Below are 24,350 nucleotides of genomic sequence, written 5' to 3' on the forward strand. Positions count from 1 at the left end.
TCGTCTGATGTGGTTTCAACAGGCTTCCCGTTGTGACGACCACGAAGATCCATCTGCTAGCCCCGGCCCGCTAGCTCACGCAATCAACAGCCATGCTTCCTGCTCACCTGTGCTGTAGCAGCCATTCAAACTGCTCCCGGTCTCACCTATTGCTGTTCACTGGACCTTATGATCACTCAGCTGCACAGCTGATGCCTGCTGGACTATTCCTTTACACGGTACCCCCATCCTGTTTATCTGTTTAGCCTCAGCCCAAACTTTCGTCGCCATTACCTGTTGTTGTCTTAGCTCTCTCGAATAACACCTGTGATTCCTTTATGCCTCTCTCCCATGTCAATATGCCTTGCATATTAGTGTTTCGGTTAGTTCTTATTATACAATTTCAGTGTAGAGCCCCCAGTACCGCTCAAGCAGCCTCAGAGAGCTCCTTTGTCCCACCCCCATAGATGCGGAGACCGGCTCAATCGGTGCCTCCAGTGATGTTATCTCTTTCATCGTTACCCAACACTTAGGTTGACCTCCACTGTACTCATATACTTCCATATCCTTGTCTGTACATAATGCCCTGAATCTATTCTACAACGCCCGGAAATCTGCCACTTTTATTCTCTCTACCCAACGCACCAGAACGCCAGTTCTTAAAGCCTTTAGCCGTATCCTTATTCTACTCCTCCTCTGTTCCTCTGGTGATGTAGAGGTTAACCCAGGCCCTGTAGCCCCCAGTATCACTCCTACTCCCCAGGCGCTATCATTTGTTGACTTCTGTAACCGTAAAAGCCTTGTTTTTTTGCATGTTAACATCAGAAGCCTCCTCCCTAAGTTTGAGTTACTCACTGCGTTAGCACACTCCGCCAACCCTGATGTTATAGCAGTGTGTGAATCCTGGCTTAGGAAGACCACCAAAAACTCTGAAATTTCCATCCCCAACTACAACATTTTCGGTCTAGATAGAACTGCCAAAGGGAGCGGTGTTGCAATCTACTGTAGAGATAGCCTGCAGAGCTCTATCATACTATCCAGGTCTGTGCCCAAACAGTTTGAGCTTCTACTTCTAAAAATCCACCTCTCCAGAAATAAGTCTATCACTGTTGCCACTTGCTACAGACTCCCCTCAGCCCCCAGCTGTGCCCTGGACACCATATGTGAATTGATTGCCTCCCATCTATCCTCGGAGTTCGTACTGCTTGGTGACCTAAACTGGGATATGCTTAACACCCTGGCCATCCTACAATTTAAACTAGATGCCCTCAATCTCACACAAATTATCAAGGAACCTACCAGGTACAACCCTAAATCCGTAAACATGGGCACCCTCATAGATATCATCCTGACTAATTGACCCTCTAAATACACCTCAACTGTCTTCAACCAGGATCTCAGCAATCACTGCCTCATTGCCTGCATCCGTAATGGGTCCGCGGTCAAACGACCATCCCTCATCACTGTCAAACGCTCCCTAAAACACTTCAGCGAGCAGGCCTTTCTAATTGACCTGGCCCGGGTATCCTGGATGGATATTGACCTCATTCCGTCAGTAGAGGATGCCTGGTTGTTCTTTAAAAGTGCTTTCTTCTCCATCTTAAATAAGCATGCCCCATTCAAAAAATTCCGAACTACGAACAGATATAGCCCCTGGTTCACCCCAGACTTGACTGCCCTTGACCAGCACAAAAACATCCTGTGGCGTACTGCATTAGCATCGAACAGCCCCCGCGATATGCAACTTTTCAGGGAAGTCAGGAACCAATATACACAATCAGTTAGGAAAGCAAAGGCTAGCTTTTTCAAACAGAAATGTGCATCCTGTAGCACTAACTCCACAAAGTTTTGGGACACTGTAAAGTCCATGGAGAATAAGAGCACCTTCTCCCAGCTGCCCACTGCACTGAGGCTAGGAAACACTGTCACCACCGATAAATCTACGATAATCGAGAATTTCAATAAGCATTTTGCTATGGCTGGCCATGCTTTCCACCTGGCTACCCCTACCCCGGCCACCAGCTCTGCCCCCCCCCCCCCCCCCCCCCCGCTGCAGCTTGCAAAACCTAGACCCCTACAAATCAGATGGGCTAGACAATCTGGACCCTTTTTTTCTAAAATTAGCTGCCGAAATTGTAGCAACCCCTATTACTAGCCTGTTCAACCTCTCTTTCGTATCATCTAAGATCCCCAGAGATTGGAAAGCTGCCACGGTCATCCCCCTCTTCAAAGGGGGTGACACTCTAGATTCAAACTGTTACAGACATATATCCATCCTGCCCTGCCTTTTGAAAGTATTTGAAAGCCAAGTTAACAAACAGATCACCGTCCATTTCGAATCCCACCGTACCTTCTCCGCTATGCAATCTGGTTTCCGAGCTGGTCATGCGTGTACCTCAGCCACGCTCAAGGTCCTAAACTATATAATAACCGTGATCGATAAAAGACAGTACTGTGCAGCTGTCTTCATCGACCTGGCCAAGGCTTTCGACTCTGTCAATCACCGCATTCTTATTGGCATACTAAATAGCCTTGGTTTCGCAAATGACTGCCTCGCCTGGTTCACCAACTACTTCTCAGATAGAGTTCAATGTGTCAAATCGGAGGGCCTGTTGTCTGGACCTCTGGCAGTCTCTATGGGGGTGCCACAGGGTTCAATTCTCGGGCCAACTCTATTCTCTGTGTATATCAATGATGTCGCTCTTGCTGCTGGTGACTCTCAGATCCACCTCTACACAGACAACACCATTTTGTATACATCTGGCCCTTCATTGGACACTGTGTTAACAAACCTCCAAACAAGCTTCAATGCCATACAACACTCCTTCCGTAGCCTCCAACTGCTCTTAAACGCTAGTAAAAATAAATGCATGCTCTTCAATCGAACGCTGCTTGCACCCGCCTGCCCGACTAGAATCACTACTCTCGGCGGGTCTGACATAGAATATGTGGACAACTACAAATACCTAGGTGTCTGGTTAGACCGTAAACTCTCCTTCCAGACTCACATTAAGCATCTCCAATCCAAAGTTAAATCTAGAATCGGCTTCCTATTTCTCAACAAAGCCTCCTTCACTCATGCTGCCAAAAAGACCCTCGTAAAACTGACTATCCTACCGATCCTTGACTTCGGCGATGTCATTTACAAAATAGCCTCCAACACTCTACTCAGCAAATTGGATGTAGTCTATCACAGTGCCATCCGTTTTGTCACCAAAGCCCCATATACTACCCACCATTGTGACCTGTATGCTCTCGTTGGCTGGCCCTCACTACATATTTGTCGCCAAACCCACTGGCTCCAGGTCATCTATAAATCACTTCTAGGCAAATCCCCGCCTTATCTTAGCTCATTGGTCACCATAGCAACACCCACCTGTAGTATGTGCTCCAGCAGGTATATCTCACTGGTCATCCCCAAAGCCAACACCTCCTTTGGCCGCCATTCCTTCCAGTTCTCTGCTGCAAATGACTGGAACGAACTGCAAACATCTCTGAAGCTGGAGACTCTTATCTTCCTCACTAACTTTAAGCATCAGTTGTCAGAGCAGCTTACCGATCACTGCACCTGTACACTGCCCATCTGTAATTAGCCCACCCAACTACCACATCCCCATATTGTTATTTATTTTGCTCATTTGCACCCCAGTATCGCTATTTGCACATCATCTTCTGCACATCTATCATTCCAGTGTTAATACTAAATTATAATTATTTTGCACTATGGCCTATTTATTGCCTTACCTCCATAACTTACTACATTTGCACAAACTGTATATAGATTTTCTATTGTGTTATTACATTTAAATTTTTTAGTCATTTAGCAGACACTCTTATCCAGAGCGATTTACAGGAGCAATTAGGATTAAATGCCTTGCTCAAGGGCACATCGACAGATTTTTCACCTAGTCGGCTCGGGGATTAGAACCAGCGACCTTTCGGTTACTGGCACAAGGCTCTTACCCACTAAGCTACCTGCCGCCCTTATTGACTGTATGTTTTGTTTTATCCCATGTGTAACTCTGTGTTGTTGTTGTTTTTATCGCACTGCTTTGCTTTATCTTGGCCAGGTCGTAGTTGTAAATGAGAACTTGTTCCCAACTGGCGGCGAGCTTTACACCAGTCCAGCTGACGCTTGGCATTGCGCATGGTGATCAGGCTTGTGTGTGGCAGCTCGGCCATGGAAACCCATTTCATGAAGCTCCCAACGAACAGTTATTGTGCTGACGTTGCTTCCAGAGGCAGTTTGGAACCTGGTAGTTAGTGTTGCAACCGTGGACAGACGATTTTTACGCGGTACACGCTTCAGCACTATGCGGTCCCATTCTGTGAGCTTGTGTGGCCTACCACTTCACGGCTGAGCCGTTGTTGCTCCTAGATGTTTCCACTTCACAATAACAGCACTTACAGTTGACCGGGGCAACTCTAGCAGGGAAGACATTTGACGAACTGACTTGTTGGAAAGGTGGCATCCTATGACGGTGCCACCGTTGAGCGGTTAACAAAGAAATAGGTACTCCTATATGCTTAATTTAGAGTAATTCATGTAACTTTAGTTGTTCTACAAATGTTGGGCTATTTGTTTAGATTTTTAATACATTGTAAGGCTGCATGAATGCGAATATAATGATGATTTGAAAAAAGTTGCTTGAAAGGCATGAGCTCTGCTTTGTTTTTACGCAGGCTGTACACTCTTCATTAGTTTCTCATTCACAATTTCACAAGCACTAGGTAATGCCTCGAATTTCACGGCGGCATCCCCTTTATGGCCGTAATGCACCCCCAAAAAAATCCATGCCTTTTGCGGCATGGATTTTCCAATTACTTATCCAATTCCGAGGTGCATATTGAAGATATTGGAAGAACTGCCCACATTTACTTTTCGTCAGCCAACAATATGAGTTGGCATAATGAACAGCAAAAGCACTAGCCTATGTCAATCTACTATCCCCCATAGTACAAAAGTTGACCTATTCTATTCTGTGCGAGAAATACATATTCCAAACATAGTCTGGGACAGTTGTGGGATGCAATAGATCCCAAATTAATACAACCACTAGCATCAAAAAAACGTTTTTATGCAATGTAGCTGACGCAACAGATTAGAACATTTAGCTTAAAATGTTGATAAACTATTAGGCTATTTCTTCACATTATAAGCCCAGCAATGCACACATGGCAGTAGGCTGTAAGCACGAATGTTCCATTAGCGGGAAAACACCATTATCAAAAGTAACACAATGCTTTTATTATAAAGGTGCATATTCAGAAAGTATTCACACCCCTTCACTTTTTCCACATTTTGTTGTGTTACAGCTTGAATGTAAATTGTATTAAATTGAGATTTTTGGTCACTAGCCTACACACAATACCCCATAATGTCAAAGTCAAAGTGGAATTATATGTTTTTCAGAATTTTTACAAATTAATTACAAATGAAAAGCTGAAATGTCAACCCCGTTGATATAGCAAACCTAAACAAGTTCAGGAGTAAAACATTTGCTTAACAAGTGACATAATAAGTTGCATGGACTTACTCTGTATGCAATACTAGTGTTTAACATGATTTTTGAATGACTACCTCATCTCTGTACCCCACACATACAATTATCTGTAAAGTCCCTCCATCGAGCAATGACTTTCAAACACAGATTAAACCGCAAAGTCCAGGGAGGTTTTCCAATGCCTCGCAAAGAAGGGCACCTATTGGTAGATGGGTTTAAAAAAAAAAAAAGCAGACATTGAATATCCCTTTGAGCACATTGAAGTTATTAATTATACTTTGGATAGTGTATCAATACTCCAGTCAGTACAAAGTTACAGGTGTCCTTCCTAATTCAGTTACCGGAGAGGAAGGAAACCGCTCAGGGATTTCACCATGAGGCCAATGGTAACTTTAAAACAGATACAGAGTTGAATGAGTCTGATAGGAGAAACCTGAGGATGGATCAACAACATTGTAGTTACTCCACAATTCTAACCTAATTGACAGAGTGAAAGAAGGAACCTTGTACAGAATAAAACTATTCCAAAACATGCATCCTGTTTGCAACAAGGCACTAAGGAAATACTGCAAACAATGTGGCAAAGCAATGCTTTTATTATGCTTTTATTATATATATTATAGTCTCCCGAGTGGCGCAGTGGTCTAAGGCACTGCATCGCAGTGCTAGCTGTGCCACTAGAGATCCTGGTTCGAATCCAGGCTCTGCTGTAGCCGGCCGCAACCGGGAGACCAATGGGGCGGCGCACAATTGGCCCAGCGTCGTCCAGGGTAGGGGAGGGAATGGCAGGCAGGGAGGTAGCTCAGTTGATAGAGCATGGTGTTTGCAACGCCAGGGTTGTGGGTTCGTTTCCCACGGGGGGCCAGTATGAAAATAATAATGTAAGTCGCTCTGGATAAGAGCGTCAGCTAAATGACGTAAATGTAAATGTAAAAAAGCAATTAACTTTTTGTACCGAATAAAAACTGTTATGTTTGGGGCAAATCCAATACAACACATTACTGAGTACCACTCTCCATCGTTTCAAGCCTAGTGGTGGCTGCATCATGTTATGGGTATGCTTGTAATCATTAAGGACTGGGGAGTTTATCAGGATAAAAAATAAACAGAATGGAGCTAAGCACTGGCAAAATCCTAGAGGAAAACCTGGTTCAGTCTGCTTTCCACCAGACACTGGCAGATTAATTCACCTTTCAGCAGGGCAATAACACAAGGCCAAATCTACGCTGGAGTTTCTTACCAAGAAGACAGTGAATGTTCCTGAGTGGCCGAATTACTGTTTTGACTTAAGTAAACTTGAAGATCTATGGCAAGACCTGAAAATGGTTGTCTAGCAAGGAACAACAACTAATTTGACAGAGCTTGAAGATTTTTTTTAAGAATAATGTGCAAATGTTGTACAATCCAGGTGTGGACAGCTCTTAGAGACTTACCCAGAAAGACTCAAAGCTGTAATCGCTACCAAAGGTGATTTTACAAAGTATTGACTCAGGGGTGTGAATAGTTATGTAAATTAGATATTTATGAATTTCATTTTCAATAAATTTGCTAACATTTCTAAAAACATGTTTGCTCTTTCTCATTATCAAATCAAAAATCGAATGAAATGTTATTTGTCACACGCGCCTAATACCACAGGTGTAGACCTTACCGTGAAATGCTTACTTACAAGCCCTTAACCAACAATGCAGTTTTAAGAAAAATATTTACTAAATAAACGAAAGTAAAAAAAATTAAAGAGCAACAACAAAATAACAATAACGAGGCTATTATGGGGTATTGTGTGTAGATGGGTGAGAAAAAAATATATTTAAACCATTTTGAATTCAGGCTCTAATACCACTAAATGTGGAATAAGTCAAGGGGTATGAATACTTTCTGAATACACTGTATGTACATATCTACATCAATTGCCTCTTACCCCTGCACATTAACTCGATACTGGTACCCCATGTACAGTGGGGGAAAAAAGTATTTAGTCAGCCACCAATTGTGCAAGTTCTCCCACTTAAAAAGATGAGAGAGGCCTGTAATTTTCATCAGAGGTACACGTCAACTATGACAGACAAATTGAGGAAAAAAAATCCAGAAAATCACATTGTAGGATTTTTTATGAATTTATTTGAAATTATGGTGGAAAATAAGTATTTGGTCACCTACAAACAAGCAAGATTTCTGGCTCTCACAGACCTGTAACTTCTTCTTTAAGAGGCTCCTTTGTCCTCCACTCGTTACCTGTATTAATGGCACCTGTTTGAACTTGTTATCAGTATAAAAGACACCTGTCCACAACCTCAAACAGTCACACTCCAAACTCCACTATGGCCAAGACCAAAGAGCTGTCAAAGGACATCAGAAACAAAATTGTAGACCTGCACCAGGCTGGGAAGACTGAATCTGCAAAAGGTAAGCAGCTTGGTTTGAAGAAATCAACTGTGGGAGCAATTATTACGAAATGGAAGACATACAAGACCACTGATAATCTCCCTCGATCTGGGGCTCCACGCAAGATCTCACCCCGTGGGGTCAAAATGATCACAAGAACGGTGAGCAAAAATCCCAGAACCACATGGGGGGACCTAGTGAATGACCTGCAGAGAGCTGGGACCAAAGTAACAAAGCCTACCATCAGTAACACACTACGCCGCCAGGGACTCAAATCCTGCAGTGTCAGACGTGTCCCCCTGCTTAAGCCAGTACATGTCCAGGCCCATCTGAAGTTTGCTAGAGTGCATTTGGATGATCCAGAAGAGGATTGGAAGAATGTCATATGGTCAGATGAAACCAAAATAGAACTTTTTGGTAAAAACTCAACTCGTCGTGTTTGGAGGACAAAGAATGCTGAGTTGCATCCAAAGAACACCATACCTACTGTGAAGCATGGGGGTGGAAACATCATGCTTTGGGGCTGTTTTTCTGCAAAGGGACCAGGACGACTGATCTGTGTAAAGGAAAGAATGAATGGGGCCATGTATCGTGAGATTTTGAGTGAAAACCTCCTTCCATCAGCAAGGGCATTGAAGATGAAACATGGCTGGGTCTTTCAGCATGACAATGATCCCAAACACACCGCCCGGGCAACGAAGGAGTGGCTTCGTAAGAAGCATTTCAAGGTCCTGGAGTGGCCTAGCCAGTCTCCAGATCTCAACCCCATAGAAAATCTTTGGAGGGAATTGAAAGTCCGTGTTGCCCAGCGACAGCCCCAAAACATCACTGCTCTAGAGGAGATCTGCATGGAGGAATGGGCCAAAATACCAGCAACAGTGTGTGAAAACCTTGTGAAGACTTACAGAAAACGTTTGACCTGTGTCATTGCCAACAAAGGGTATATAACAAAGTATTGAGAAACTTTTGTTATTGACCAAATACTTATTTTCCACCATAATTTGCAAATAAATTCATTAAAAATCCTACAATGTGATTTTCTGGATTTATTTTCCACATTTTGTCTGTCATAGTTGACGTGTACCTATGATGAAAATTACAGGTCTCTCTCATCTTTTTAAGTGGGAGAACTTGCACAATTGGTGGCTGACTAAATACTTTTTTTCCCCACTGTATATAGCCAAGTTATCGTTACTCATTGTGTTTTTATTATTACTTTTATTACTACTGTAGTGTATTGACATTATGATGGTCTTAAATGTTTTTTTAAGTGGAACTGAAAGAATGTTGATTTTGGTATCAAGAGGGAAGGTTTTAGTGTAGCGCCACATACAACAGACAGGAAGTGTGTTGTAGACACGGGGATTGGACAGTAGAGGGAGCCACCCACATCTTGGGAGGTTATATATAAGGGGGGAACAACGACGGAGGGGCAGAAAGCATTAAGATTCATTTGGGACTGCTTCTCCGGATCTCCGCGGGTCTGTTAACTTATGCTGTAACCTCGTGGTATTAATAAAAGCCTCTAAAACACGATACAGCTTAAGTGGATTCTTTGATCGACAGCAATACCCAGCAGCATTGGACGCGATACCACACTACATTTTATTACTTTTTGTATTTTTTTATCCATTTTCTTTCTCTCTGCATTGTTGGGAAAGGCCTATAAGTAAGCATTTCACTGTTAGTCTACACCTGTTTTTTACGAAGCATGTGACAAATAAAATTTGATTTGATAAGTCACTTCAGTGTAATCACCCAGGGTATTATATCTAAAGGGGCTTGGACATGTTCATGATCAAGATATGAGCACTGTTTTCTGCCAGTGGAGAGTCTCAATAGCATGCCATACTTATACTCTGTTATACCGGATGATGTATAATGAACAGTTTGCCAAGTGAGCAGAGCTCTAAATATCCACTCTGCCCCTGGAGAGAGAACCCACTTGGCACACACTGGTTGAATCAATGTTGTTTCCACGTCCTTTTAAATGAAATTACGTCAAACCAACATGGAATTGATGTTGAATTGACATCTGTGCCCAGTGGGAAGTGTCCCATTTCAAGGTCTCTGGGGACGGTGTCAAGGTCACTCAATCACCATTCTGCTCCTCTAAGCATGAGTGGAAGCCATCTAGGACAGAGACATAGACAGACAGACAACATTCTGCATGTAGCCTATGACACCTGAGGGTGCATCAGGGTGTTAAATAGGCATTAGTGCTCTTTCTACCAAAACGCTCCCCAAGGTAACACCTTCCCAAAGTGGCAGTTTCCCTGAATAAAAAAAAAAACCTTGCTCACTGGAGGATGTCAAGGTGGGGATTTATCAAATGATGGACAGAGCCTTTCTTAATGGCAGTGCAGGCAGATTACTGTGGGGAATGGCCTTATCTGCTGAATGGACCTGAGGTGATTTACCCTCTGATGGTCTTGCAGTAGCTACACACATGTTCTGTGCATATGTTAACCCTGGAAACTAGCCCTGGAACATAGCAACGCAGTTAGGCTCCAATATATACATACAGTTGAAGTAGGAAGTTTACATACACTTAGGTTGGAGTCATTAAAACTCGTTTTTCAACCACTCCACAAATGTCTTGTTAACAAACTATAGTTTTGGCAAGTCGGTTAGGACATCTACTTTGTGCATGACACAAGTAATTATTCTAACAATTGTTTACAGACAGATTATTTCACTTATAATTCACTGTATCACAATTCCAGTGGGTCAGAAGTTTACATACACTAAGTTGACTGTGCCTTTAAACAGCTTGGAAAATTCCAGAAAATGATGTAATGGCTTTAGAAGCTTCTGATAGGCTAGTTGACATCATTTGAGTCAATTGGAGGTGTACCTGTGGATGTATTTCAAGGCCTACCTTCAAACTCAGTGCCTCTTTGCTTTACATCATGGGAAAATCAAAAGAAATCAACCAAGACCTCCGAAAATAAATTGTAGACCTCCACAAGCCTGGTTCATATTTGGGAGCAATTTCCAAATGCCTGAAGGTACCACGTTCATCTGTACAAACAATAGTACGCAAGTATAAACACCATGGGACCACGCAGCTGTCATACCGCTCAGGAAGGAGACGCGTTCTGTCTCCTAGAGATGAACGTACTTTGGTGCGAAAAGTGCAAATCAATCCCAGAACAACAGCAAAGGACCTTGTGAAGATGCTGGAGGAAAGACGTACAAAAGTATCTATATCCACAGTAAAAACGAGTCCTATATCGACATAACCTGAAAGGAACAAGCCACAGCTCCAAAACCGCCATAAAAAAGCCAAACTACGGTTTGCAACTGCACATGGGGACGAAGATCGTACTTTTTGGAGAAATGTCCTCTGGTCTGATGAAACAAAAATAGAACTGTTTGGCCATAATGAGCACCGTTATGTTTGGAGGAAAAAGGGAGTGCTTGCAAGCCAAAGAACACCATCCCAACCGTGAAGCACGGGGGTGGCAAACCTGACTACAAACCTGACTCAGTTACACCAGCTCTATCAGGAGGAATGGGCCAAAATTCACCCAACTTATTGTGGGAAGCTTGTGGAAGACTAACCGAAACATTTGACCCAAGTTAAACAATTTAAAGGCAATACTACCAAATACTAATTGAGTGTATGTAAACTTCTGACCCACTAGGAATGTGATGAAAGAAATAAAAGCTGAAATAAATCATTCTCTCTACTAATATTCTGACATTTAACATTCTTAAAATAAAGTGGTGATCCTAACTGACCTAAAACAGGGAATTTTTACTAGGATTAAATGTCAGGAATTGTGAAAAACTGAGTTTAAATGTATTTGGCTAAGGTGTATGTAAACTTCCGACTTCAACTGTATATACAGTGGGGGAAAAAATTTTTTTGTCAGCCACCAATTGTGCAAGTTCTCCCACTTAAAAAGATGAGAGAGGCCTGTAATTTTCATCATAGGTACACGTCAACTATGACAAACAAATTGAGAATTTTTTTTCCAGAAAATCACATTGTAGGATTTTTTATGAATTTATTTGCAAATTATGGTGGAAAATAAGTATTTGGTCACCTACAAACAAGCAAGATTTCTGGCTCTCACAGACCTGTAACTTCTTCTTTAAGAGCCTCCTCTGTCCTCCACTCGTTACCTGTATTAATGGCACTTGTTTGAACTTGTTATCAGTATAAAAGACACCTGTCCACAACATCAAACAGTCACACTCCAAACTCCACTATGGCCAAGACCAAAGAGCTGTCAAAGGACACCAGAAACAAAATTGTAGACCTGCACCAGGCTGGGAAGACTGAATCTGCAATAGGTAAGCAGCTTGGTTTGAAGAAATCAACTGTGTGAGCAATTATTAGGAAATGGAAGACATACAAGACCACTGATAATCTCCCTCGATCTGGGACTCCACACAAGATCTCACTCCGTGGGGTCAAAATGATCACAAGAACGGTGAGCAAAAATCCCAGAAACACACGGGGGGACCTAGTGAATGACCTGCAGAGAGCTGGGACCAAAGTAACAAAGCCTACCATCAGTAACACACTACGCCGCCAGGGACTCAAATCCTGCAGTGCCAGACGTGTCCCCCTGCTTAAGCCAGTACATGTCCAGGCCCGTCTGAAGTTTGCTAGAGTGCATTTGGATGATCCAGAAGAGGATTGGGAGAATGTCATTTGGTCAGATGAAACCAAAATAGAACTTTTTGGTAAAAACTCAACTCGTCGTGTTTGGAGGACAAAGAATGCTGAGTTGCATCCAAAGAACACCATACCTACTGTGAAGCATGGGGGTGGAAACATCTTGCTTTGGGGCTGTTTTTCTGCAAAGGGACCAGGACGACTGATCCGTGTAAAGGAAAGAATGAATGGGGCCATGTATCGTGAGATTTTGAGTGAAAACCTCCATCCATCAGCAAGGGCATTGAAGATGAAACGTGGCTGGGTCTTTCAGCATGACAATGATCCCAAACACACCGCCCGGGCAATGAAGGAGTGGCTTCGTAAGAAGCATTTCAAGGTCCTGGAGTGGCCTAGCCAGTCTCCAGATCTCAACCCAATAGAAAATCTTTGGAGGGAGTTGAAAGTCCGTGTTGCCCAGCGACAGCCCCAAAACATCACTGCTCTAGAGGAGATCTGCATGGAGGAATGGGCCAAAATACCAGCAACAGTGTGTGAAAACCTTGTGAAGACTTACAGAAAACGTTTGACCTGTGTCATTGCCAACAAAGGGTATATAACAAAGTATTGAGAAACTTTTGTTATTGACCAAATACTTATTTTCCACCATAATTTGCAAATAAATTCATTAAAAATCCTAAAATGTGATTTTCTGGAGAAAAAAAAAATCTCATTTTGTCTGTCATAGTTGACGTGTACCTATGATGAAAATTACAGGCCTCTCTCATCTTTTTAAGTGGGAGAACTTGCACAATTGGTGGCTGACTAAATACTTTTTTCCCCCACTGTACAGTATATATATATATACTGTGTGTATATATATATATATATATATAAATTATATATATATATATATATATATATATATATATATCAGTTCCATCTCTTGCACGGCAGTTATCTCTAACATGAGAGTAGATCATATATAATTCAGGGGAGAAGACCTTCATCCTCGGTGCAGCGGTTTTGATTAAAACAGAGAAGCCATGATTGACAGGCCTCTGATCAAGTTCTCACGTAGGATGCTGTTATTCCACAGGGCCCAAGGGTTAACCCACCAGGGCTGCAGGACATACAGGAGTAATAGAGTTAGCAAGCAATCCAACTCCCACATCAACTAAAGCAAACGCAGGACTTTGGAACTGTGATAAATAGCAGCACATCATGAAAAGACTGATCTAGCTTGCTCGAGGTGGGTGGTTGAACTATGAGATGGGATGACACTGTCAACAACAAAGATAATTTATTCTATTATGGGCCTTTGTGATTATTAGCAGTCAGTGTTGGAGAGAATGGGTACAACACATGCTGCTTGTGGGATTCCCATGGCTGTTGGATTTCTACTCACCCAGATGAGGGGCATTACTCACTTACATAAATCAGCCTTTGTACGAGAGGCATTTTTGAGTCATTTAGTGATACAATCACTTATTACTCATGCAATTAGTTTGCATAGATTAATCATATCTAAAAATGGCCACATACATATTTATTTATTACATAAATGCATTGCTAAATACTTTACAGTATGTGGATGCATAATATTAACAGTTGAAACACTATTTTAATGGTGTTTGAAATTTGAATGAGGATATTCTTTTGAATAGTGGGAATAAAACATACCATGAATAAGAACAAGTATTAAGTTCGTGATTCTCTGCAATGCCCTCTAGGATTAGAGAATATGGTAATGAGTTTGGACACATACCAAAGACGATGAGGCGAGTGTGCGTGTCCGTGGAGCCCAGGGGATTCTGGGCCGTGCAGCGGTACATGGAGCCGTTGAGTTCGGCTGGCACTCGCTCCAGAATCAGCTCCTTCCCATCCCGCTCGGCACTCCCGTCCAGCAGACGGCCCCCGACCCGGGTCCAGGTGAAGAGGGGCTCAGGGAACACCTCATTCTATCAACAGACCACCCCAGTGTGTGTGAGGGAGGGATGGACAAGAGGGGAAAAAGTTTAAGTCCCAGTCAAGAGATTACAAAGGCTACATGAATAATACAAGCTCAATTCCCCCCTAATGCAATGGCATGTTAGCAGCATGAATTAATAATCAACACTACATACTGACGCCACACACACACACACACACACACACACACACACACACACACACACACACACACACACTCACACTCACACAAACACACTTTTGAAATCACCACATACGCTGCTGCTGCTGTCTATTATCTATCCTGTTGCCTAGTCACTTACCACTACTATACAGTGGGGAAAAAAAGTATTTAGTCAGCCACCAATTGTGCAAGTTCTCCCACTTAAAAAGATGAGAGAGGCCTGTAATTTTCATCATAGGTACACGTCAACTATGACAGACAAATTGAGGAAAAAAAATCCAGAAAATCCCATTGTAGGATTTTTAATGAATTTATTTGCAAATTATGGTGGAAAATAAGTATTTGGTCACCTACAAACAAGCAAGATTTCTGGCTCTCACAGACCTGTAACTTCTTCTTTCAGAGGCTCCTCTGTCCTCCACTCGTTACCTGTATTAATGGCACCTGTTTGAACTTGTTATCAGTATAAAATACACCTGTCCACAACCTCAAACAGTCACACTCCAAACTTCACAATGGCCAAGACCAAAGAGCTGTCAAAGGACACCAAAAACAAAATTGTAGACCTGCACCAGGCTGGGAAGACTGAATCTGCAATAGGTAAGCAGCTTGGTTTGAAGAAATCAACTGTGGGAGCAATTATTAGGAAATGGAAGACATACAAGACCACTGATAATCTCCCTCGATCTGGGGCTCCACGCAAGATCTCACCCCGTGGGGTCAAAATGATCACAAGAACGGTGAGCAAAAATCCCAGAACCACACGGGGGGACCTAGTGAATGACCTGCAGAGAGCTGGGACCAAAGTAACAAAGCCAACCATCAGTAACACACTACGCCGCCAGGGACTCAAATCCTGCAGTGCGAGACGTGTCCCCCTGCTTAAGCCAGTACATGTCCAGGCCCGTCTGAAGTGCATTTGGATGATCCAGAAGAGGATTGGGAGAATGTCATATGGTCAGATGAAACCAAAATATAACTTTTTGGTAAAAACTCAACTCGTCATGTTTGGAGGACAAAGAATGCTGAGTTGCATCCAAAGAACACCATACCTACTGTGAAGCATGGGGTTGGAAACATCATGCTTTGGGGCTGTTTTTCTGCAAAGGGACCAGGACGACTGATCCGTGTAAAGGAAAGAATGAATGGGGCCATGTATCGTGAGATTTTGAGTGAAACCCTCCTTCCATCAGCAAGGGCATTGAAGATGAAACGTGGCTGGGTCTTTCAGCATAACAATGATCCCAAACACACCGCCCGGGCAACGAAGGAGTGGCTTCGTAAGAAGCATTTCAAGGTCCTGGAGTGGCCTAGCCAGTCTCCAGATCTCAACCCCATAGAAAATCTTTGGAGGGAGTTGAAAGTCTGTGTTGCCCAGCGACAGCCCCAAAACATCACTGCTCTAGAGGAGATCTGCATGGAGGAATGGGCCAAAATACCAGCAACAGTGTGTGAAAACCTTGTGAAGACTTACAGAAAACGTTTGACCTGTGTCATTGCCAACAAAGGGTATATAACAAAGTATTGAGAAACTTGTGTTATTGACCAAATACTTATTTTCCACCATCATATGCCAATAAATTAATAAAAAATCCTACAATGTGATTTTCTGGATTTTTTTTTCTCATTTTGTCTGTCATAGTTGACGTGTACCTATGATGAAAATTACAGGCCTCTCTCATCTTTTTAAGTGGGAGAAATTGCACAATTGGTGGCTGACTAAATACTTTTTTTCCCCACTGTATGTACATATCTACCTCAATTACCTCATACCCCTGCACATCGGCTAAGTACTGGTACTCATTTTTATATATATTTTTGTATCTTTATTTTTGTATCTTTATCTTTTACTCTGCATTGTTGGAAAATTATCCCTAAGTAAGCATTTCACTGTTAGTCTACACCTACGAAGCATGTGACAAATAAAATATGATTTGATTTATATTTACACTTTTTTTTTTACATTCTCGTGCCTCTCAAGAGAATTTACCACAGTAAAACGTTTTTCCCCTTTTCAAAATGTCATATCATTCTTATCAAAGGGTTGTCATAGTCATAGATAAGAGGGCTATTCTCCCTCTGAGGGAAGAAGCCTTCCTGCTGTACTCCTCTGGATGTCTTTTCTGCCATCTGCTGGATACAGACATGTTATTAAAATCAAGACAGCTAGAGAACATGTAAGTGGGGGAGGAGAGGGCGTTTAGTAGAAAATTGGAATGAGGGGTTGTGGCGCTCAAATGTTATTCAAAGGGAACAACACATCATCAGGAATTATGATCACTTCACACATGGTCAAAGAAGGACTGGCGTTTCTTCTGTTTCTGTGAATCCAGCTAGGGAACCCAGTTTCATCTAGTCTATACTGCAGGGCTGAGGGCCAAATATGTTGCTGAAATAATTGAAAAATATTGATGAAAGATAGATGTCGATTCCTGACGCAAAGAGTGATGCAACAGAATGAAATTTCATTGAAAAAACTAGTGATAATCTGACTAGATAATTTTTTTGCATTTTGAAATGTTACCTCCCAACCCTTTTAAAAGCACAATGCAACCATTTTTATCTCAATATGAAATAATTTCTGGGTAACAATTAAGTACCTTACTGTGATTGTTTTTAATAAAAATGGTCAAAAAGAAAGCAATTTTTCAAGCAAGAATTTAGCTGGGATTGTTTGGAAGTGATCTTAGTGGGGAGGGGAAAACTGAAAACTAGCTGTTAATGGCAGAGGTTTGAAACTCTCTTCTTATTTGTCTATTAACTAATTTACCGCCTTGTGATGTCACCAGGCAAGCCAAAACACTAAAAGGGCATTTTCACAATTGGAAATGTATATAAACACAGGAAAATGATGTTTTTGACTACACAGGGACTTTAAAGAATATACCACAACTTGACTCTTGCCACTTTTTGTGACCCATAGAAATGCTTTAATGAACTGAATGTATGCCTTGAGGAGCTGGTGTGCCCTAATAAGAGTTCTGGGACCCCTGAATTCACATGATGACAGAAGTGAAAGAAGTTTGTTGATCAGGGCAGTCATGGCATAAGGTTACATCAAGATAAAAAACATGAAAGATCCTATCACATATCCCCAACGGCCTTACAGAGCCTAAATTAAAAAGACAGCACCAATGAAAGCATCAGTGCCTTTCTTATCTTCAAATGGATGAACACATAGTGAGGACTAAGCATGTCAAGTGTAAAGAAAACTAAAAACCCACACTATGTGATTATTTATTATTCTAATATTAAAAACCGTAGGGGATACTGATATCTTTTTTTTATCACACTATGAGAAGGCAAGAGGTACAGTGCCTTGCAAAAGTATTCATCCCCCTTGGCATTTTTCCTATTGTGTTGCATTACAACCTGTAATTTAAATGGATTTTTATTTGGATTTCATGTAAAGGACATACAAAAAATAGTCCAAATTGGTGAAGTGAAATGAAAAAAACAACTTGTTTCAAAAAATTCAAAAAAACTAATAACGAAAAATACACCCCCTTTGCTATGAAGCCCCTAAATAAGATCTGGTGCAACCAATTACCTTCAGAAGTCACATAATTAGTTAAATAAAGTCCACCTGTGTGCAATCTAAGTGCCACATGATCTGTCACATGATCTCAGTATATATACACCTGTTCTGAAATGCCCCAGAGTCTGCAACACCACTAAGTAAGGGGCACCATCAAGCAAGCTGCACCATGAAGACCAAGGAGCTCTCCAAACAGGTCAGGGACAAAGTTGTGGAGAAGTACAGATCAGGGTTGGGTTATAAAAAAATATCAGAAACTTTGAACATCCCACAGAGCACCATTAAATCCATTATAAAAAAACTGAAAGAATATGGCACCACAACAACCCTGCCAAGAGAGGGCCGTCCACCAAAACTCATGGACCAGGCAAGGAAGGCATTAATCAGAAAGGCAACAAAGAGACCAAAGATAACCCTGAAGGAGCTACAAAGCTCCACAGCAGAGATTGGAGTATCTGTCCACAGGACCACTTTAAGCCGTACACTCCACAGAGCTGGGCTTTACAGAAGAGTGACCAGAAAAAAGCCATTGCTTAAAGAAAAAAAATAAGCAAACACGTTTGGTGTTCGCCAAAAGTCATGTGGGAAACTCCCCAAACATATGGAAGAAGGTACTCTGGTCAGATGAGACTAAAATTGAGCTTTTTGGCCATCAAGGAAAATGCTATGTCTGGCACAAACCCAACACCTCTCATCACCCCGAGAACACCATCCCCACAGTGAAGCATGGTGGTGGCTGGACTGGATAACTGGTCAGAATTGAAGGAATGATGGATGGCGCTAAATACAGGGAAATTCTTGAGGGAAACCTGTTTCAGTCTTCCAGAGATTTGAGACTGGGACGAAGGTTCACCTTCCAGCAGGACAATGACCCTAAGCATACTGCTAAAGCAACACTCGAGTGGTTTAAGAAACATTTAAATGTCTTGGAATGGCCTAGTCAAAGCCCAGACCTCAATCCAATTGACAATCTGTGGTATGACTTAAAGATTGCTGGGGGGGGTGAATAGTTATGCATGCTCAAGTTTTCAGTTTTTTATTTAATATATATTTGCATCTTCAAAGTGGTAGGCATGTTGTGTAAATCAAATGATACAAACCCCCAAAAAAGCAATTTTAATTCCAGGTTGTAAGGCAACAATATAGGAAAAATGCCAAGGGTGTGAATACTTTCGCAAGCCACTGTATATGTCTTAGCATTAAATCTTATCTACTAGTGAAACCCTAGAGCCTTGGTCCAGTGAAGGATAAGGGAGATTTTCTTTGGGATGAATCTCCATGCACGGATGCCTGTTTCCGAAGGGCCCAATTGGCTGTATGTCCCAGTCAAGCCTGTTTATAGTGACCATTCTTAACTCTATTCAAAGGAGAACTTCAAATACTATGAAATGAGTGTGTGGATATAGTTGTATACATCTGCCCAGGCTCTAAACTACTGCACTAAACCTAATGCACCGGAAGAGTGCCATTATTAGATTGAAAGTAGTAAACCAGAATAAAGCAATGAAAAACAAACACTTTATAAAAACACACAGTGCTATCATGCCCAGAAACTCATGAAGCAGTGAATGAAAAGTAAAAAAGGTTATTGGTGTGCTGGACCATTAGCATGGCCTTTCAGAATTAGCCTTGTCCTCTCCACCTGGCTGGCTCTAGCAGGCAACGCCAACACTGTGTCATCCCTACTCCTGTCACTGAGATGGGCATCAGTTACTACTGGAACATTTTCATTTTTGGGGGCAGAGGATGATAGTTACACAAAGACAATCTCCTGACTGGAATGCTCTAGCAGGTATTACCCTCACTCTGCTCTGCTGAGGAATCCTCTGCTAGCTTGACATGGATGCCTTAAGGAGATAGACTTAAGAAAATAACATCAGAGAATTGGAGCTATCCATAAACAAACATATTTTGAAAGGGTTATTCATTTTTCATTGAAATAGTTTAATGCCTTGAGGCATAGTCAGTACGCAACAGTGAAAAAATAAATGCGAAAAGATAAAACGATTCCCAAAAATTCAAACCCGTCACTTTTTTCAATAGTGCACTTATGATTTTTTCCAAAGAACAACAGTATGCTAGCCTTAGACCGAGAAGATGTATGGTATATCCCTCACCCTGTAAGAATGGTCACTTTATCAGAAAACTCAACAGGCTTAACTGCACATCTCCCCTGTCCCATCCTATCCCAAACTGAACATGGCCCTCCGGTTTCATAAACCCCCATGCACTTACCCCAGGAACCCCAGCGCCTACCTGGAATCCTTGCACGGTGATGCGCACCGTGTCCCCTACCTTTGCCCTGGTGGGGGTCATCAAAAGCTTGGGGCCCTTAGGAGCCGCTGGGAGAAAGAGAGAAAGAGAAAGAAAAGAGAAAAGGAGAGATAAGAAGGAGTGTCATCCCAGTGGCATGTCAAGTAAATCCAGGAGGCACCTATTTTGTTTGGAGGGAAGAAGGGGAGAGCGAGGCGAATACAATTTCCTGTCAATTAAGGTCATGGTGCGAGAGGGTGGGGACCTCCGTGTCCTTTCATCGACAGCTAGGGCCACGGCAGATGTATTCCCCCTTGGAGAGAGAGGGGACTATATTGGATAGATAGTCATTACTGGAGAAGAATGGGAGCGCACCAGTAGGAGTGTGGTGGCAGCGAGATAAGGAACACTCAGATAACTAATTCCCTTGTCTTGGTACAGGTAACCATTAGGTTCCTACTGAAACAATGAGAGTTTCTGGAGAAGGGACAGGGAAGCTTTCATATTGTTCACTTTCAGAGGGGCCTTTATGGATTGTGTATGGAGCAGAGATTGAATGAAGACATTGAATGATTTGCATATGATTTAAAGGTGCAATATGCAGAAATCATCAAGCTTTGATTATTTGAGTCAGCTGTGTAGTGCTAGGGAAAAAAACTAAACGTGCACCCCCTGGGGTCCCCAGGACCAAGTTTGGGAAATGCTTGTAGAGACTCATTATACCATCTAAACCGCTGTGAAATATCTGTTCAATAACCAAAGATATTGTATTTTCAGCTGTTTGAAGCTGGTGTACAAAACCGAAAGTAAAAGACTCAAAAACAAAACTTAAGAACGTGAAGCATAGAAATAGCGCACATAAAACATATTTACTGCTTCTTAGACTTGCTTTTAATAATAATGACAGATCTATACTTCATATTTCTATGTGAATTTGGTTGGGTCTCCCAAAAAGTTACATATTGCAGCTTTAAGATTGAGTGTCATCCATTTAAGATTAAACTATGCAACCTTGGTGATGTACTGTACAGCACTGTAGCAGGAGGACACAGTGTAATTATGTGGTGATGTGGTAGTCGTAAACTGGTTCTGCATCGTTTCAGTTGACTGACAATTTCCCTCTAGATAACCATATAGCACGCTTTGTGATCCCGTATGTTAGACAATGAACCAAATACAAGTAATGAGATTTGGTTGGGCGAGAGGAATCCTAAATAGGTCAGACATGCATGCCAACGTCTAGTTATTCAGGAACCTTACAATGAATCAAATTCACTCTTGTCAATATAAATCACAATGTGCTTGTTTAAATTGATGAGTGAAACTAAAATAAATAAACAGATAAAAGACCTCAATTTCACCCATAAATCACGTCACAAAGTGTCGGCCGGAACTAATGAAGCATGCCTTTTCTTGGGCAGTCACTGATTCTTACCCTGCATCTGGCTAATGGATTAGGAGATCCTCCATCACATTTGTAATGGGGATTGAAAATATGCATTCCACAAATATCAGAACAAAAATATAAACGCAACATGTAAAGTGTTGGTCCCATGTTTCATGAGCTGAAATAATGGATCACAGAAATTTACCACACGCACAAAAAGCTTATTTCTCTCAATTTTTTGGCACAAATTCGTTTACATCCCTGTTTGTGAGCATTTCTCCTTTGCCAAGATACCTTGTGCTGGGGAAAATAAAAGGCCACTCTAAAATGTGCAGTTTTGTCACACAACACAATGCCACAGATGTCTCAAGTTTTGAGGGAGCGTGCAATTGGCATGCTGACTGCAGGAATGTCCACCAGAGCAGTTGCCAGATAATTCTATGTTAATTGCTCTACCATAAATCGCCTCCAACGTCGTTTTAGAGAATTTGGCAGTACATCCAACTGGCCTCACAACCGCAGACCACATGTAACCACGCCAGCCCAGGACCTCCACATCTGGCTTCTTCAACTCTGGGATCGTCTGAGACCTGCCACCCGGACAGCTGATGAAACTGTGGGTTTGCACAACAAAAGGATTTCTGCACAAACTGTCAGAAACCGTCTCAGGGAAGCTAATCTTCTTGTTCGTTGTCCTCACCAGCATCTTGACCTGACGGCAGTTCGGCATCGTAACCGACTTCAGTGGGCAAATGCTCACTTTCGATGGCCACTGGCACGCTGGAGAAGTGTGCTCTTTTTTAAAAACTCTGACAAAATAGAGATGCTAGTTATAGGTCCCAAGAAATAAATAGATCTGCTGTTGGATCTGACAATTAATCTTGATGGTTGTCACATTTCCTCCCGTTGCTCCCCTCTGGCGTTCTGACCACCTCGGCAACACAGGAATGGAAACCCAACGCACCCTAATCACCTCCAGCGCACCTGCACCTCATCATCTCATCAACACCACTATATAGCCCTGGACTGTTCAGTCATTGTTGTGTGTAATTGTTAGCGTCATGTCGTGTACTCGCGCTTTGTTATTCTCTTTTGTTAAGTAAACCTTTACCTTGTTGATTCCTGCCTCTGCGTCCAGCCTCTTCATATCCTCAGTACCTGTCACAATGGTTGTACAGTCGTCTCAAATAAAACTGTGAAGGACCTCTGCGTTACTCTGGACCCTGATCTCTCTTTTAACGAACATATCAAGAATATTTCAAGGACACTTTTTTCCATCTTCGTAACGTTGCAAAAATCAGAAACTTCCTGAAATATCCTGCCTGGTTGGCCCTATCCAGGGGTATCGTCGGACGGGGCCACAGTGTCCCCTGACTCACCACTGTCTCAGTCTCCAGTATCTATGCTGCAATAGTCCATGTGCCGAGGGGCTAGGGTCAGTCTGTTATATCTGGTGTAATTCTCATGTCTTATCTGGTGTCCTGTGTGAATTTAAGTATGCTCCCTCTAATTCCCTCTCTCTCCCTGAGGTACTGACCTCCCGGAGGACCTGAGCCCTAGGATCATGCGTCAGGACGACCTAGCCTGATGACTCCTGGCTGTCCCCAGTCCACCTGGTTGTGCTGCTGCTCCAGTTTCAACTGTTCTGCCTGCGGCTAGGGAACCCTGACCTGTTCACCGGATGTCCTACCTTGTCCCAGACCTGCTGTTTTTCTCTCTCTTTCTCTTTCTCTCTCTTTCTCTCTCTCTCTTTCTTTCTCTCTCTCACTCGCTCGCTCGCTGTCTCTCTATCTCTCGCTCGCTCGCTGTCGTGACCTCTGAATGCTCGGCTATGAAAAGCCAACTGACATTTACTCCTGAGGTACTGACCTGTTGCACCCTCTACAACCACTGATTATTATTTGACCCTGCTGAATGTTTGAACATCTTGAAGAACAATCTGGCGTAAATGGCCATGTACTCTTATAATCTCCACCCGGCACAGCCAGAAGAGCCTGGTTCCTCTCTAGGTTTCTTCCTAGGTTCCTGCCTTTCTAGGGAGTTTTTCCTAGCCACTGTGCTTCTACATTTACATTTACATTTTAGTCATTTAGCAGACGCTCTTCTCCAGAGCGACTTACAGTTAGTGAGTGCATACATCAGCATTGCTTGCTGTTTGGGGTTTTAGGCTGGGTTTCTGTATAGCACTTTGTGACATCTGTTGATGTAAAAAAGGGCTTTATAAATATATTTGATTGATTGATTGATTGCTCTTCACGGATGAATCCCGGTTTCAACTGTACCGGGCCGATGGCAGACAGCATCTATGGCGTCGTTTGGGCGAGAGGTTTGCTGAAGTCAATGTTGTGAACAGAGCTCCCCATGGTGGCGGTTGGGTTATGGTATGGGCAGGCATAAGCTACAGACAACAAACACAATTGCATTTTATCAAAGGCAATTTGAATGCACAGAGATACCGTAACGAGATCCTGAGACCCATTATCGTGCCATTCTTCCGCCGTCATCACCTCATGTTTCAGCACGATAATGCACGTCCCTATGTCGCAAGGAACTGGACA

At 42.4% G+C, this 24,350-nt stretch overlaps 1 protein-coding gene across 1 annotated transcript in view; it reads right to left on the reverse strand.

Moving 5' to 3' along the window:
- LOC311133980 (immunoglobulin superfamily member 21-like) overlaps positions 1–24,350 on the reverse strand; it is a gene marked incomplete at both ends in the record, with an annotated part of 115,766 nt that overhangs the window by 2,895 nt on the left and 88,521 nt on the right. The window contains 2 exons of the mRNA XM_084167605.1: positions 14,249–14,441; positions 20,388–20,494. Of these exons, the coding sequence (XP_084023731.1) occupies positions 14,249–14,441; positions 20,388–20,494 (300 nt within the window). The remainder of the gene's footprint in view (positions 1–14,248; positions 14,442–20,387; positions 20,495–24,350) is intronic.

Source organism: Coregonus lavaretus, assembly GCF_964263955.1.
Source record: "Coregonus lavaretus genome assembly, chromosome: 8".
In the NCBI taxonomy this organism is placed as follows: domain Eukaryota; kingdom Metazoa; phylum Chordata; class Actinopteri; order Salmoniformes; family Salmonidae; genus Coregonus; species Coregonus lavaretus.